At 39.9% G+C, this 15592-nt stretch overlaps 1 protein-coding gene across 1 annotated transcript in view; it reads right to left on the reverse strand.

The window, feature by feature from the left end:
* LOC104274984 (histone acetyltransferase p300-like) overlaps window positions 1-15592 on the reverse strand; it is a gene marked incomplete at both ends in the record, with an annotated part of 32533 nt that overhangs the window by 527 nt on the left and 16414 nt on the right. Inside the window, 12 exon segments of the mRNA XM_009870799.1 lie at window positions 4-557; window positions 1868-2149; window positions 2485-2646; window positions 4747-4911; window positions 5591-5756; window positions 7526-7639; window positions 8076-8222; window positions 8576-8726; window positions 10138-10205; window positions 11264-11341; window positions 12776-12832; window positions 14955-15035. Of these exon segments, the coding sequence (XP_009869101.1) occupies window positions 4-557; window positions 1868-2149; window positions 2485-2646; window positions 4747-4911; window positions 5591-5756; window positions 7526-7639; window positions 8076-8222; window positions 8576-8726; window positions 10138-10205; window positions 11264-11341; window positions 12776-12832; window positions 14955-15035 (2025 nt within the window).

Here is a 15592-nt window from a genome sequence, read left to right on the forward strand (position 1 = left end):
GGCTGAGGTTGAGGGGTTTGCGGTTTTGGGGGTTGCTGGCCCGTTGGAGTCGTCGGAGTGGCCGGCGTGGGTGAGGGCAATCCTTGCTGCTGGCCTACCACGCCAGTGCGCTGCATACTCGCCATCCTCCTTCGGAGCATCTGTGCCTGCTGCAGGCGATGCTGAAGCTGTTGTTGACGAAGTTTGTGTTTAATGTTGAGGCAGAAGGGCACCGGGCACTTGTTCTCCTGGCAGTGTTTCGCATGGTAGCAGCAGAGAGCGATGAGTTGCTTGCAGATGGGGCACCCTCCATTGGTTTTGCGTTTGCAGCCTTTGGTGTGCTGGACGACCCGTTTCATCTTCTGGCAGGACGGCAGCGAGCAGTTGGCGTTACGACACTGGCAGGCATGGACCAGAGACTGGATACAGCGCTGGATGCTCAGGCGCCGGGAATCGCCAGGGCTCTGGGTGGTTGCAGTCTGCTGGTTGTTGCTCTCATCATCTAGACCAAGCCCTAATTTTTCCATCTTGTGGTCATGGTTTTTAGTGTTATAGCAGGTGATGCACAGGTCATAATCCTGGAAAGACAATGAACGAAAAGTTACTGGTGTTCCTGAAGCTCCATACAATAAATAAACGATGTCACACCACCTCAATAAATTACTTCCAGTCTCTTTCAGGTGATTCGTTGCTCTAGGGAAAAATTCTATCTTTCACACCATGCTGAGGTGCTAGAGAAGGAATAAATCTGAGTTATAGCCAGGGAAAGTGTGTGGGTGTAAGGGTGTCTGAAATCTACACAAACAGATATAGCTAGAAAAACAAGCTTGCTCTGAGCTACTAAGTCATATTATTCAGCTGGGCAGAAAAATACCTTTCTTTTCTGATAGGAAAGGAGAAGAAGAAGGCAAGTAACAAATAGCTGCCCATCTGCTGCTGCTTCAAAAGAAGCGAGCAAGAGTAACAGGAGAGGTACCAATTTTCAAAGAAGAAAGGAGTATGAAAGCTGCGTTTTCAGGCAAGTTACACAGCAGTGTGCTGAGAGAAGAACAGAACAGCATTTACATTCCATGAAAGCAACAGTACATCAGTTTAGGCTCAGTAATTAAGACAAAGAACCGAGTCCTCAGGATTCATCAGTCCATAGGAAATTTAGAATTTATCTTCTGGGGAAAAAATTAAGAAACAGGAACATCAAATCTTAATCAGAACTTTTTCAGAACTGGAGACAGTCATTAACTTCCAGCAGGCTAAAAAAAATTTAACATACAAGCCAGACTGAAGGTTAATCCAGCTTCTGGAAGGCACAACATTGACCCAGACCACTGGACTCAATCTTCAAACTCACCAATACTGTAAACACTTCTGAAAACAAAGAATGCTGCTTGCAGCATTCAATGGAGAGAAAACAGGGTAGTGGAAGACTCATCCAAGTATAGAAATCTGACTTCTAGCACAGAAAAACCACTATTCCAATAAATCAGCAGAGAGCCCTATTTAAGAATTACTGCAGCACAACACTTCCAACTCTGGAAGAAGAAAGAACGCACTGCTCTTCAGAAAAATCAGCTGATCCTACCAGCACTGCTTAAGCAACTGCTACAGTTCCCAACTGCTTAAGCAGTGGCAGCTTAAATGAACTACAGGAAATACGATTCTAGTTCAGTTCTCCACCGCTTGAAAGTAAAAGGCAAAAATCACACCAAACAGCAGATTAGTAGAATTGCTTGTTACGTAAAACGTTTTCTCTCCTTCCTTTCTGAAATGCCAGAGGATGAGTTGTCCAAATCTTTTCCCATCAGTTAATACTTAGAAATCAGTTCAGGTAAAGAACACTCTCTGCACAAAGATACGGGGACACAAGCAAGGAAAATTTCACCAAGCATACCTCACAAACAGTGCAGTGCCATCTGGTCTCCACATGATGCTTGCACTCATTGCAGGTGTACACAAAGCGATCTTGGCTCTGGGTATGCAGTTCCACCAGCATGCACATGGTTGACCACTGAGCCCTTCGCAGTGAGGAGAACTCCAGGTGCTTGTCTCTAGCAAGGGTCAGGAAAGCGTCACGCCCATCCATCAGGTCACATGGAATGAGTGGGTCAGGCTCAACGATGGGGGGGAGGGAGTTGGCTGCGGGGCCAGCAATGAGACGGATGACAAAGAAGACCTGAGGAAAAAAAAAACCAAAATTTCAATATGCCAGCACGTACCATCAGGTTGACCTGCAGGGTTGCCGTCTTCAGAAGCATTAGGTAAGGAGCACTGGACTGAGCAGTAAAACTGTCATGACACCTAGACTGTTCAGAAGTTCTGTATGAGCACAGTTGGATTTATCCCCATTGCCCTCAGAGCAAAGAGCACCGAGACTTGTCTTGTCTGATGCACAACTCAATTCCCCAGCCAAACCAGTATAATTTACCAGGCACGACTCTGAAATATCAACGCTTTGTACGCCTCTCTACTTAAGTAAAATACATACTTTCTCATTCTATCAACGCTTACCTCTTTGTGCTTCTCCATAGTGGCGTACAGCTTTTGGGAGAGGTCATTGGACACATTGGGCATGCCAGGCTTTTTCTTATTGCCACGACTCAAGCTGCTCTTGTTCTTACTAGTCTTCTTATTGTTCTTCTTCTTGGCATTTTTGCTGTCTCCCTTGCTCACCTATTAATTTTAAAGGCATTTTCTGTCAGGTATCTAAGTCACACCACATCAGCATTTTATTACTTCCATATCTCCTATAACCGTAGGACAAAACCACAACTTCACAATAATTTATTCCAAAGACATTTACCGGGGTCCCCTGAAACATTAAGTTAATTCCATTAGAATCACTCTAGAAGAAATCAAGATCAGCAATACATAGTGCTAAAAATACTAAAAGCATAAATGCTCAGAAGCTGCAAGAGAAACACTATTTTCTGAAACCTGTTTATCTGCTCCAGTTGAACACTGAAGAACCTCTTGGATAATCACAAGGGGGTTTAGCAGATGGCTTCTCAATGCAATTCAAAACTAAAAATAACTGAAAAGTACAACTGTTTTTGCACTAAGCAAAAGTACAAAATACTTAATCCACATAGATTTAGTCTGTTGCAGCTCTCTGACAGATTTTTATTTTTTAATAGACTGCATTAAACTGATTTTGATACGAATCTGTCCTCCTGAGTCCGAAATGCATTCACAGCGCTATTTCTACTATGCACCTTTCTCCTGTCATATCTTGCCAGTCAAAAAAAATGGGTCAGCTTAATTTCATTACCATCAATTAGCAATGAGCAGTTTATTCCTCTCTGTGCTTCTCAGAGGGCCCCTCAAAACACTACAGCAAATACTGATCAAGGATCAAAGTGACTCTTATCCAAATAAGCATTTTTCCTAAGCTTAGAATAACTTTGTCAGGACGGAAATTTCCAGCGAACACAAATGACTTCGTTTGAGAATATAGTTCATTATTGCCTCATTTTCAACAGGTGAAACATGGAGTCAATAAAGAGTTTAAACTATTTTTAGTAATAAAGATTAAATAGTGATATGCTGCAAGCTTTCCCCCTTGCAGGATTTTGGGGTCAAGCTGCTGTGAAGGATCAGCTAAGTGTTGACCAATCACACACAGAGAGCTAGGCCAGGTTCCTCACAGCCAGTTTTTGGTATGTTAGAGAGATGGGAACTTACAGCTATGCTGAGTGGAAAACAAACCTTTAAATAACACCTTTCTAACCAAGATGTTAGTTATTGTACATCTAATGTCAAATTACCTAGTTCCCAGGTTACTCTTATATCTAATTTATTCAAAGTCCTTGAAAGGAGATATTGCAAAGAGCAGCAGAGCAGAGCCACAAATTCTAGTTGTAATGTTAAATCTGATTTTTTTCTGATCCAAAGATCTTTTAGAGAAAAGATTAATTCTAAATCCCAGCAAAAACCTAGTAACTATTAAGGTGACAAAGCAGCTGTGTAAACAGTTAACTAACAATTATCAAGTTAACTAACTAATAAGGGAACAAAACTGCTAATCTTACCCTAGATTCACCACCTCTTCCATAAAAACTCAGAAGATCCAAGGATGAGCAGATGCGTAAATTCTGCATCTGTTGATTTTCAAATTTATTGTTGAATTAAAATCGCATACTTTTTTTTTGTACTTTATGGAATGTGAAAGCACAGTTGTTGCACAACCTCAAAATAATATAAAAATTGCACAAGATACCAGCAAAAACTGTCTCTGGTTTAAAGTAGCTCAACAACAGCTGAGCAGTAATTTGTGCTTCAGATCCTCAATGCCTTAGAGCTTTCTACTAAGAAAATCCCTGTACAGAGTAAACTACAAAATCACAGTACTCTGTTACCTTCCAGAACATTCTACTAAGGTTGATATTATAACATCTAAGTTAGAAGGAGAAAAGGTAATCATTATTCAAAAGCTAAAGCTTAAGGAAAAAGCTTCCAAAGTCAGGCTGAGGTTGCAGTATGAATACTGATAATAATTGGATTTCAGCAACAAAATATTCAACTAGCAGCTGCTTCAATCTAATTGACTTTAGTAATTAGGTTTACAGCCATATGAACAGCCGCTGCTCATACAAATGTAGCTTAGTGGTATTTTAACAGCTCCGATTTATAAAATGTAAAATTGAAATCTGTATTAGAGTGAAACCAGAAAGGTTAAAAAAAGCCAGTTAAAGTGCCTACCCCTCCTTTTTTATCAGCCATATGTAATCACAACTTTTACATTATATAATGAAATAGCAGAAGCATTCTTACATCCGTGCTTTCATTACTAGTGTTTTCTTCTCTCTTCCGTTCTTCTTCCTCTTGCTCAAGTTCCTTAATGCTCTCCTCTAGAACATTAGGCCAGAAATCCCCTTCAAAGTAAGGTAGCTCTTTTGCACTTGTTAGACGATCTTCTGTTGCCTGCTTAAATATATCCTGAAAAAAGGGCAAAACACTCGGTTACTACTATTACAAGTCACATATGTAAAGACAACCTTTTCAATAAGTGATAAAAAAGGCACAAAGAACAGCTTGATATTTCAATGCATTTTATGAAAGCATACTCGGAGTTCAGATTTAATTCTGTTATAGTTTAACCAGCTACGGTTAGTCAGATGCATATCAAATATTCCCACTCTGAGGAAATACATCTTTACCATGTGCTAGACTTCAAAATGCATACTTATACCAAATGGGACAATACAATCACTGCATTGTTGACACTAGTGAAGTCCTCATGATTCCAAAGATTTTAAATACTTCTAACTGCATCAGCAACCTAACCCTGCAGTTTTGTTTAACACTGAAAGATTAAAGATTCCATACGTTTTCTATGTATTGATGAAATGTGATTTGTTCTCTTTGACAGTATTCCTCAAAAATTTAGTTTGTTCTAAGGAATCATTTCAAATCTCTTGCTAGAATGATTTCAAAAGCTTACATGCTTTGAAGAGGATGTATTTTAACTCTAAACTTCCAGTGCTCAATTCACTTAAAATTAATACAGCAAACACCAAGGATCAGACACAATGCATAAGGCAGGGAAGACACCAAGACACGACTGGTCAGACCTTTTCCCCCCAGCCCGGTCGATACAAACACAAACTTGACAAACCTTATAATCATGGACAATGCGCTCCGAAACAGACTTGTCCAGCATCTTTTTGTACCACTCTTGCAGTCGTTTGGGTTTGGGTATCTTTTGGTCAGGAGGATGGCAGTGGAAGATGTAGTCATCTCCTTCGCTAGGTGGGCATGCCCAGATATGTCCAGTAGTATACCTAGCATCAGTAGACAAAAAAACGTACTTGTGAGCTGAGACGATTAACACCAGAGCTTGCTTTCCTCTCTGCCACGAGGTGGAGCCACCACAAAGTTGGCTGGTGATACCAGACAGACAAAAATTACAGCTCTCCAAGATTTTAATTCTAGCATTCATTCTGTCCTCATTCATGTGATAGCATTACCATCTCTTCACTAACGTTTTAAAATTCCCTGTTATACGTGGAACAGTTTATATGAAATGTGCATATTTTCCAGTCTAGATTAAAAAAAAAAATCAAAGTCCAATACAGACCTCCAACTATCGCCTTCCACTTAACTAATAAGAGAAAGACGGAGATGAGGTATTTCAGTAGTAAAAGCCAGAATTCTTATTGCTTGAAGACAGTCCAGTCATTCATTATCTAGCAACACTGTATAAACTTTTACTTAGACACACAATTCACCTCTCTTCTGGAAATCCTCTGGTTTTTAATTTTGAGAATCACAGTTTTAAAACATTTCACAACTGTATCTGTGATTAAACAGCCACTATCAACTTATGCTACTGGGTGTACAATCTTAGTACCACGAAGACAGATGACATCCAAATAGTAGCAGCTGCAGAGAATATAATACCACAAAGATCACTTCTTCACCCTCAGTTCTTCTTTTCTCTATTAGATTTTGAAAAGAACTCCAGTAGGAGGAATAATTGGATGGCAAGTTAAAGAAAAATAACCACCTTCACCGTGTTGAGAAATGGCTCTACAGAACCCTACCAAAATGCTAGAAACTGCAGCCCGTTGCCATCCCTTCTGCCTGAGAAGGGAGAGATGAAACTCTGATCAACATTGTTTTCCCAAAACAAGAACCCACAGCACAAAAACCAGCATTAAGTAAAACTGAGGCCTGAGCTATATGCAGCAATTCTACAGACTTGCAGGTTGGAAAATACACACACACACAAAAAAAAGCAGAACTAAGTCTAATGTGTGCCTTGGAAGTACTAAGGAACACATTATGTCGTGGAGGTAGTAGAGTCACAATCCACCTCCATTCTGACTCCCCTCGTTTTTCTCATGCAACTACTATAAACATAGTCCCAAACACTTTCTTCATGAGTAAGTCTCTGCCAAGCTACACCAGATACCTTTGACAGTAGATCGATGTTTATTTCACTGCCTTTTCTACTTCAGCAGTCATGGTCATCTAATTTCCACCTTCCACATTTCTTCAGTTGTTCTGTATTCTCTTCTATGCTGCCCCAAGTATCCTCTCCTCTTTCTCTTCTAAATTCTCAGTCTCTCACAATTTCAACTTTTCATAAGGCTACTAAGAAATTGCTTTTGGAACACAGCTCTCAGTCAGTACAGACAGAATACACTCACTCACCTTTCATCTTATACACATGGGTAAGCACTTACTTGCTAGGGCCAAAGGAATGAGCTGATTAAAGCAGTGGGCATTACACAAGGACTGCACCATCAACAAGGTCAGCAAAATTCTACAGTCCAGATAAAAAGACGCACTTTTTCTACTTGGACTTAAGGAAGTTTTATGTAAGTTTGGAAACCTGGAAGTATCTGACACATAAGCTTGTCTTTAAAAGCCTGCACCCCCTTTCTGACTTTTCTCCTTTTCAACTGTACACAGTTGCTGTCATATTATTTATCATCAGTTGATATTTAGGCACCATATTCTGCACAATCAAATGCAGTAATTGCATTTGCAGTAAGAACTACCTAGGACAAATGCTGCACAGAAGAAAACATTGAAAAAGACTTACCCTAATTTCTTGACATATTCTAGGTATCCAATTAGTATTTCATGATAGACAGCAGTCCTCAAGCATTTAGGGCGGAAGAAATGAACACTGTCAAGGTAAGATATATACACTCGCCTAAAAAAAAAAAAAAAAAAAAGACGAACAAAAAAAAACCGCATGAGGAGAAGCAGAGATTTCAAAGTAGTTCACAAGTTTATTCACGTTACTTTATACATTTGAAGCACCCAATTCAACAGCAATCTTCAAAGCCTCTGATCCTAATTTACCTCTGGAAACTCAGTTTTCTTTTGCTATCCTAGCCTCATCTCTCTAAAACTATCCAATCCCTTCCTTGAGAATACTGCAACTAATCCTGAAGGCACTGACTGCCAGAAAACAACCCTGGTAAGAAGCGACTCTGTGACATATTTCCCTATGGAAGCCACTTTGCTTCTGGAAGCTAACGGGACAGAGTCTTCACATATGCTAAGCTGAAGCTCTACACAGAGCTTCAGAAGGTTCACCTGACTCTAACAGCACCAACAGAAAACAGTTTCATGCAGCTCCTCACCTTTGATTGGGCGGAGGACAGTCTGAGCCATACTCCTGCACGTGCATCCCAAAGAAGCACAAGTCTACGCCATCAATCTCCTCAAAGGCAAAAAGCGCTTTTGTTCGATAAGGGAAAGACTCGGCCATCTCTCCGCTGTCGACAAACCTGCGGATCGCAAAGGGTGAAGAATACCAAATATATTCACTTATCAGCAAATGCATGTCACTAGGTAAAGGCAACAATTATGAGGGCTACTTTAAGTGTAATTTTAGTGCCATTTTGAAGTTAAATGCTTAGGGACTACTCAAAGACAAAGCATCCACTTTTTACTATGGAAAAGATGACACTCATCACAACTAATTGTAACATATGCTGCTGTAACATGTTTGTCAAGAATTGGTCACTGGTGAGGTTTTTAATACAACCGTCTATTTTTTCAGAATAGCAGCACACAAGTAACTTTAAATAGCTTCTACCTCCCCCAAGAGAAAGCAAAATTAGAGATGGAAAGAACATACCTTGCTTTCATTCCTGGTTTTACTTCGACAGTTTTGTCAGATGCATGTACCACCCTAACTGTAACTTCTCCTGCCTCAGGGTGATTCTGTCGTCTTAAGAAATCATTGACTCTGTTCTCCAAGAAGGTACCAAGTCTTGTAGCTGGTAACCCTGCAGGAATAAAATACAGCTCTAAACATATACAAAACTGAACTGTTCAAGTGTGATTTCTCTATTCAGATGTTAAATGAAAAGTGACTCAATGAGTGCAGTATCTTACAAATTAAAGCTTTATCACTGAACACTAACACTTGGGAGATAGGGTGAGCTGCTTTTCACCTGCAGGCACGTTTATGGTTTATATTTTGTTTAAAGAAAGAATCTGCACTTCCATCCAATTTCTATCTGTCTTAAAAGTCAATTGCAATTCTTGAAGAGAAGCTATCAATTACTTAAACTGGATTACCAAACACTGCTCTCTGAAATATCTTGTCTATAAAGCCGCACTAGCCAAGTTAGTCTCTTCACTTGCCAAAATCACGTATTTCAATAATGGAAAGAACAACTAAATACGACTGTATCTGTAAGTCATGTAGTTTGTGTAGAAGCTTCTCATTTTCAAACAATCCTCATACAAAGAAGTACAAGCATAACATTAGCTGACAGAAACCTGAAGCTGAAAGGGTGCTCAGGACTTCTAGTGTAACACAGCCTGTCTCACTGCTGTCCATGACTTCTGGCAGAGTTAACGTCTCTGCTAATCAGCTTTTCCTTTTTCCAATTTGACACTTTTCAAGTAAAGCATCATAATACCACGCTAACTCTGCAATACATCCAGGTAGGCAGAAACAAAACCTGATAAAAACCGTAAAAAGAACCCTTGTATTCTGCCTGCATTCTCAGTGACTCTAGGGAATTTTGATTTTGGAGATTTTACAAAAAAGACTCAAACGTTGAAGTCATTCATTGAATGGTTTGCTGAATCTTAACACTATTGGTTGGCTGAGGATTTATATTTTTTTAAACAGAAATTTAAATACTCACTATTTGTGGGACTTACAATGACCCGAGAGGCTTCTGAAAGACTTATTTTGTCTATACAACAGATGGACAGTGACTGCACAAGTTTCCTCCTACACTGCCTTCAAATCAACTCTTTCAATCAAGAGGAAATGTCTATAGAGTTGTTAGCAGGTGATGCAACCCTTATCTGCATCAAAGCTTTTAAGAGCAGTCATACTCATGGTGACTTGAACATGTTAGTACAAATTTAAGTTAAACTGCAGTCACACAGCAACTATTTCCCAACGCTATTAATACTGCAACTGAGATAAAAGGATGCATATCTCACATTAGCCATGCTCTAAAGCAGTGCGTTAACCCTCTACAACGGACTATTAACCAATGACAACACCTGTGAATGCAAACAATCTGAACATCACAGAACTGATGTTTGGAACTGACCAAAAGTATCCTCCTTTAATACAAGAAGACTGAAATAAATGCAAAATGAACATAAAAGCCATCTCCTTTCCACTCCTAGATTATTTAAGGTTTGTTGATGCCAGTGCCAGAGTCTTACTTTTAGCAGAGAATTTGTTCTCCTTCCTGGTCCGTCCTGTTTTCTTCAGGCAGCCATCACAGACAAAGCTGCAGCAAGAAGAGGAGAAAGTGAAAAACCATCCCAAGTCAGACTGTAAAGTCCCCTCCCATCTTGCCAGAAGCAACATCTTTCATGTGATCTTGTCTGGTCTGGGAAACACCTCAACACTCCAAAGTAGACACTACTACTGCCAGCAGAAGCAGCCCAACTGCTTCAGAGCTGCAGAGGAGGACCTAAGCTCCAGGGGGTGCATCTCCTGTCAGCCACCTGTCACCATCTGCAAGCTCAGGAAACAGGGCATCCACTGGCAGTTCTAACAATGCTGGCTTAAAGTATCTCCGAAATAATCTCAAACTGCTGCCTCTGATGAAGGTAAGATATTGCAGTAAGTAAAGCAACAGGCTGATTTTTTTCTAAAGGCCTGACTACACTGTAGCATGAAATGATGGGCAGATCCTGCCTCAGCTACAGAAAATCTTTCCTATTCTGCAGCAGTGTGGATGGGATAATAGAATAGTAAAAGTCACAGCTTTCTTGTCAAGAAAGGGAACATTTAAGCTCTTAGAGAGCTTTATCTACATACAATTTATCAGCCTTTTAAAAAAGCTTTTAAAGCAATCAGAAGAAATCCCAGTATGTCAATCAAGAACAATGGAGTATCTGAAGAAGACTATATTTTTTTCTCAGATTTAATCTGATTACTTGAGGTCAAAAAAAGTGAATTCACCAATTACATCCTTTAGCTGTTACACATTTTTATTTGTACAGAAAACAGCTCACTATGAAATTGCTACCAGAACCAGAACCATCTTTTCAAGAAGGACTAGTACCTTTAAAACACGAAACGCTGAAACGTAAGACTGAAAGGCCCTCTTCCACACAAAGGAATGTGAGGAACATTTAAGATTAGGAACTGCTTCACACATACCACAGATAGATAGGATATTTATATTTGATGTTACCCTACAGATTCTGTACAATTTTCAGATGGGACTGCAACTTCTTCCATTAGACACTCTTTTAAATATAACCAGTATAAGGAAGTTCATGCATAAACCCCAGTAAATCTATTGTATACTCTCTATTGAAGGAGCAAATTCCTCACCCAGAAGGCCAGATTATCTCATTATGAAGAACACAGATCTGGTGCATTTTTCTTCCACATTCTATACATTCAACAAATCTGCAGAAGGAATACAAGGGGAAGGGAAGCAAGGTTAGCCGTTATCATTACTTGCTTGTATGTTTTGTAATATTTTATTAGAGAATTTCTAGCATTTTAGGCTCTTAAGACTATTTAAGACAGAAAGCGTATCTATGCTGAGAACAGCTTCCAGAACGAATTAAGAATCTGTCAAGCTCAAGTCCGGTAACACTATGTAGGGACACATTATTATTACTATTTGCTTGCCTTACTGCCACCCACTTTGTTAATTTTTTTAAGTGAAGCCCTTTTAAGGATAAAATCTGTAAACTGCTTGTTGCTACCATGAAGTGAGTAAAATGCATTTACGGGTGTCAGAAGTGAAGAACCAGGAGAAACAGTCGGCTCTTAGTTGCCCCATTATGATTGAAGCCTGAAGTACATTGCAAATATACCGCAGAGAGGTGGGAAGGAAGGAAACAGAAGCAATATCAAAGTCGGTTTCAGAAGACTCGGAGAGATTGAAGGATGTGACTGAGGTACGTGATACAGTCTACTTCACAGATGTCGGTGAATATAATTCTCAAAAATACCTAGGGTTGCTTCATGTATCAGAGGACAGCCTGCCTTGTCTCAAACATGTCTATTTACAAGACTCTGAGACTCTGCATGAACAGTTGTCATTTATGTAGAGCATATGGTATCATACTGTAAAAGTTAGGCTGGTGTTGTACTGTTAAGCTGTATCTTCACCACAACAAAGGGAAAGAAAAGTTATGAATTGAGTTACTATTCTCTCCTTCCCACAGCCCTTGTAAAACAGGGCTTATGCCCTTAGTGTGGGAAGAACATAAGAACATGGATTCTTTTTTTGCTCATTCCTTTGAGGATGAAGATAATGTTTGCTGAGTAGCACCACAGGTGTGTAATGTGGTACCAGGTAAAGCAGCATCAAAAACCCCCTTCAGGACTATCAAGAAAAGCAGCTGAGACACCATCATAACTTTACGGAGTGTCTACAGCTCTGCTTCCAGAGAATTGGCTGATTCAAATTTAATGACTTTCCCTTCTACTACACCTGCTTCTAAAATATGACAACTAGAAAAGGCAACCGCACCAAAAGAGCTACCAAGCGACTCAAAACAGCTCTGAGGCTCGAGCATTTGCAAAAACAGGGTTTCAACGCAGAGCTATCTGCATTCATCCTCCTGTTGAATCCACATTCAAGACAACAACACGCAACAACTTCTGCACATACAGTGTTATATATTTCTCAAGTACAGCTGTGGTGGTTTGCGTTCTCAGCACAGAATGCCAGATACGCTGCTTACTGAGCCACCCCTGTCAGCTAAAAGAGCTACACAAAATTCAGAAAAAAATCAAAAACAAAGCTCATGGTCAATGGATAACATGACTTTTACAAAATAATCATAATGAAATGAGGATCACCCAAAGTGAGACAGCATTACTTACAGTTCAGGGTCCAGTGTATCATTTTTCCTTTTTGAAAACTGTTCTTTGTTTATCGTGCTAAGGAGAAACAGGCAATAAAGCTCAGTTTTAACACAAGACAACACACATTCATGCCATACCACACATATCCATACACCAAGACAAAACTGGCAAGCAGATTTTTTTTTTTTTTTTAAACACTCATTGGCAAGGAAAGAAGTTGTATTTCACAAAGTGACAGACAACTTGAGCATGTGCCATCCTTGACTCTGCCTGTGGAAAACATCCTCTTCTACAGGACAATAGCTTGTAGAGAATCACATTGCTCCCTTACTCAGTTTTACTGCACGATAAATAGTAAAACTTGCCAACATTGGAGTTTTGAACCAGACTGAACACTATTTCCTACTTTTGATATGCCTCTCTGATATTCTGAAGGCAAAGAATTCCAATTATCTTTACCGAGAAAGGTGGGTTATCTTATTTCGGATTCCCCTGGCCCTCCTCCTAGATTAACCTCTAAGGACAAATTTCAGTTTCTAAACCCTGCAATCCTAGCCCAGTCACTACTCTACACTCTATCTTCACCTTTCCTAAAGGCCAGAAATTGCATCTTTTTGACAGTGAAGTCTTGGGTATCTTTTACACCAATCTGGTTCAAAATAGTCCAGAATCACCACATGAGAATATCGAGATCTCTGAGAACTACCCTAAAGAAGGTGCTGTATAATGTGAGATTAGTACATGTGTCTCTGAGAAGCAATGACAGAGACTCAATCCAACTTGCATTAATGAGGTATACTAACCTTCCTATCCTTTTACTTCAGTATTTATCCTGAATATTCAGTATTCTGCCACCTGCAGAATACTTCAAGCTTCTATCAGATAAATGATGAAAATTCAATCTCTCAATTACTTCAAACTATTATTATAATACGGTGAATAGAAATGTAAACAGGACCTAATCTTTTTCGCTTTTCTTCATTTTAACTACAGGTTGAGGGAAGAGAGGAAGGGAGCAGGATCTCCATGTCCCAGCAAAATGAGGTCCTAAATAAAAAGCGTGTAAGCAGGTGAGAACATTCAGAAGTATACCTGCTCCTCAAGTGCAGCCTAGAGCCTCCATTTTCACTACACAACAACCAAACATTTAAACCAGCTACAAAAAAGAATATCAGGAGCTTGGAAATACCCTCTTACCATTGCTGGTGTTCAAAAGAACTTTCGATCCTTTTCTTTATTGAAAAAAAAAATTTAAAAAAATCTGTATTCAGCACCTATATTTCCAAAATCAGTGTAAAAATCCACAGCACTCTATGCTGTCTTCTACCCTGACTCAAAGGCTTGTGGCAAACCATTCCAACTTATGCATATGAGCAAGACCATATTCTCTCAGCAGCTAAACAAACCCTCTCCTTGGCTTCAGACTTAGTCCTAAGTTCCTCACTTGTTTCTATCTGCAGCGTTTCCTTTCTTCAACAGCTCAAAGAGTAACTGCTTGGCACTAATTTGTCCCTCGAAGGTTTCCTTAATCTCCCAGAACTCCGCTTCAAGATTATTTTTTGGGGGAGGCACGAGGAGGGTACAGTAGAACAAAAGATTGTCCCAATCATTTGCCACCAGCATGGCAAAGGCAATGAAACCCACCCGCAGTCTTTCACGATTATCTCCTCAATAACCGCACAGCACTTCTCAGAAATAGATGTCACTCCAAAAGTAAAATATTAGTTATGGCAAAGGGAGGGTGCCTGCTTCTGATTTGGATGAAAAACAATCGCAAGATGAATATGAGTTTACCAGTATGGCCATCCACAAGCAGAATTGTATGTTTGACTTCAAGCTACACCTGTCACCTACCTGCCTCTGCAGGGCATGGTTATTTTTCTGCAGTATAATACTTAATATTTTCTTTTTCCTGAAAAAAAACCCTATTATGTTCTGTCCCCTCTGCTGGCGTAGGTGCAATTTTAAGCATTAAGTGCTATTTTTTTACTACATTTCAGTCTATTCTAGTTTAAAAAAAAAAAAAAAAAGCATCTACAGCACACATTTAGGCTTTTAGGAAGAATATCTGGTCCACCTTCTGCAAGCTTATAAACAGCAAGGGTCACCTAGATGTAAACTCCTTCCCTTGGAGAAAGAACTACGGGTCATGACACAGCTTATGAACGCACAGTGCAAGCAAACACAAATAACTCACGTTTGAGGTTGTGATGGATCATCTCCCAGAGAAACGCTCTCCCCTTGGATTTCGTTGAAGCACTTCTCACAGAAATGATACCTGTCAGCAAGAAGGCCATATTTGGGTGAACTGCTCCGTCCACACAACACAGCCCAAGTCAAGCAACGGAGCCACCAATCACAGCAGGCCAAGGAAGGGACAGGAGCAGAGAGCAGGTCATCAACGGCGACAAGGATATTCAATGATGCGGATTTATAGGCCCCACATTGTGTTTGGTTCATTTGGGTTTTTTTTGGTTTGGTTTTTTTGCGCAATCAAAGCCAAGTGCAGACAATGACAAGCATGAAGGAGAAATAAAAAAACACACACAAGAACAAACAAAGAAATGGGGGGTTGCAAGACAAAAACAAAAACATAGAAGCAGGACGAGACAACACAAAGCAGAAAGCCAAGGCAAAGCACAGATTAGCATCAAATCTCTCAAATGGGTTCACAAGCAGCAAATGATTAAAGCAAATTAAACAAGACTATTCCATTTCAGCATACCCATACCCTCTTCATTTTAATAATCCATGCCACGCACAGCAAAGAATTAAAATGAGAAAGGGAAAAGAGCAGAAGGAAGGAAGAACTGCTGCTCTGACTTGTTCATCAGC

This window comes from Apaloderma vittatum, unplaced genomic scaffold (genome assembly GCF_000703405.1).
Source record: "Apaloderma vittatum isolate BGI_N311 unplaced genomic scaffold, ASM70340v1 scaffold19710, whole genome shotgun sequence".
Lineage (NCBI taxonomy): Eukaryota > Metazoa > Chordata > Aves > Trogoniformes > Trogonidae > Apaloderma > Apaloderma vittatum.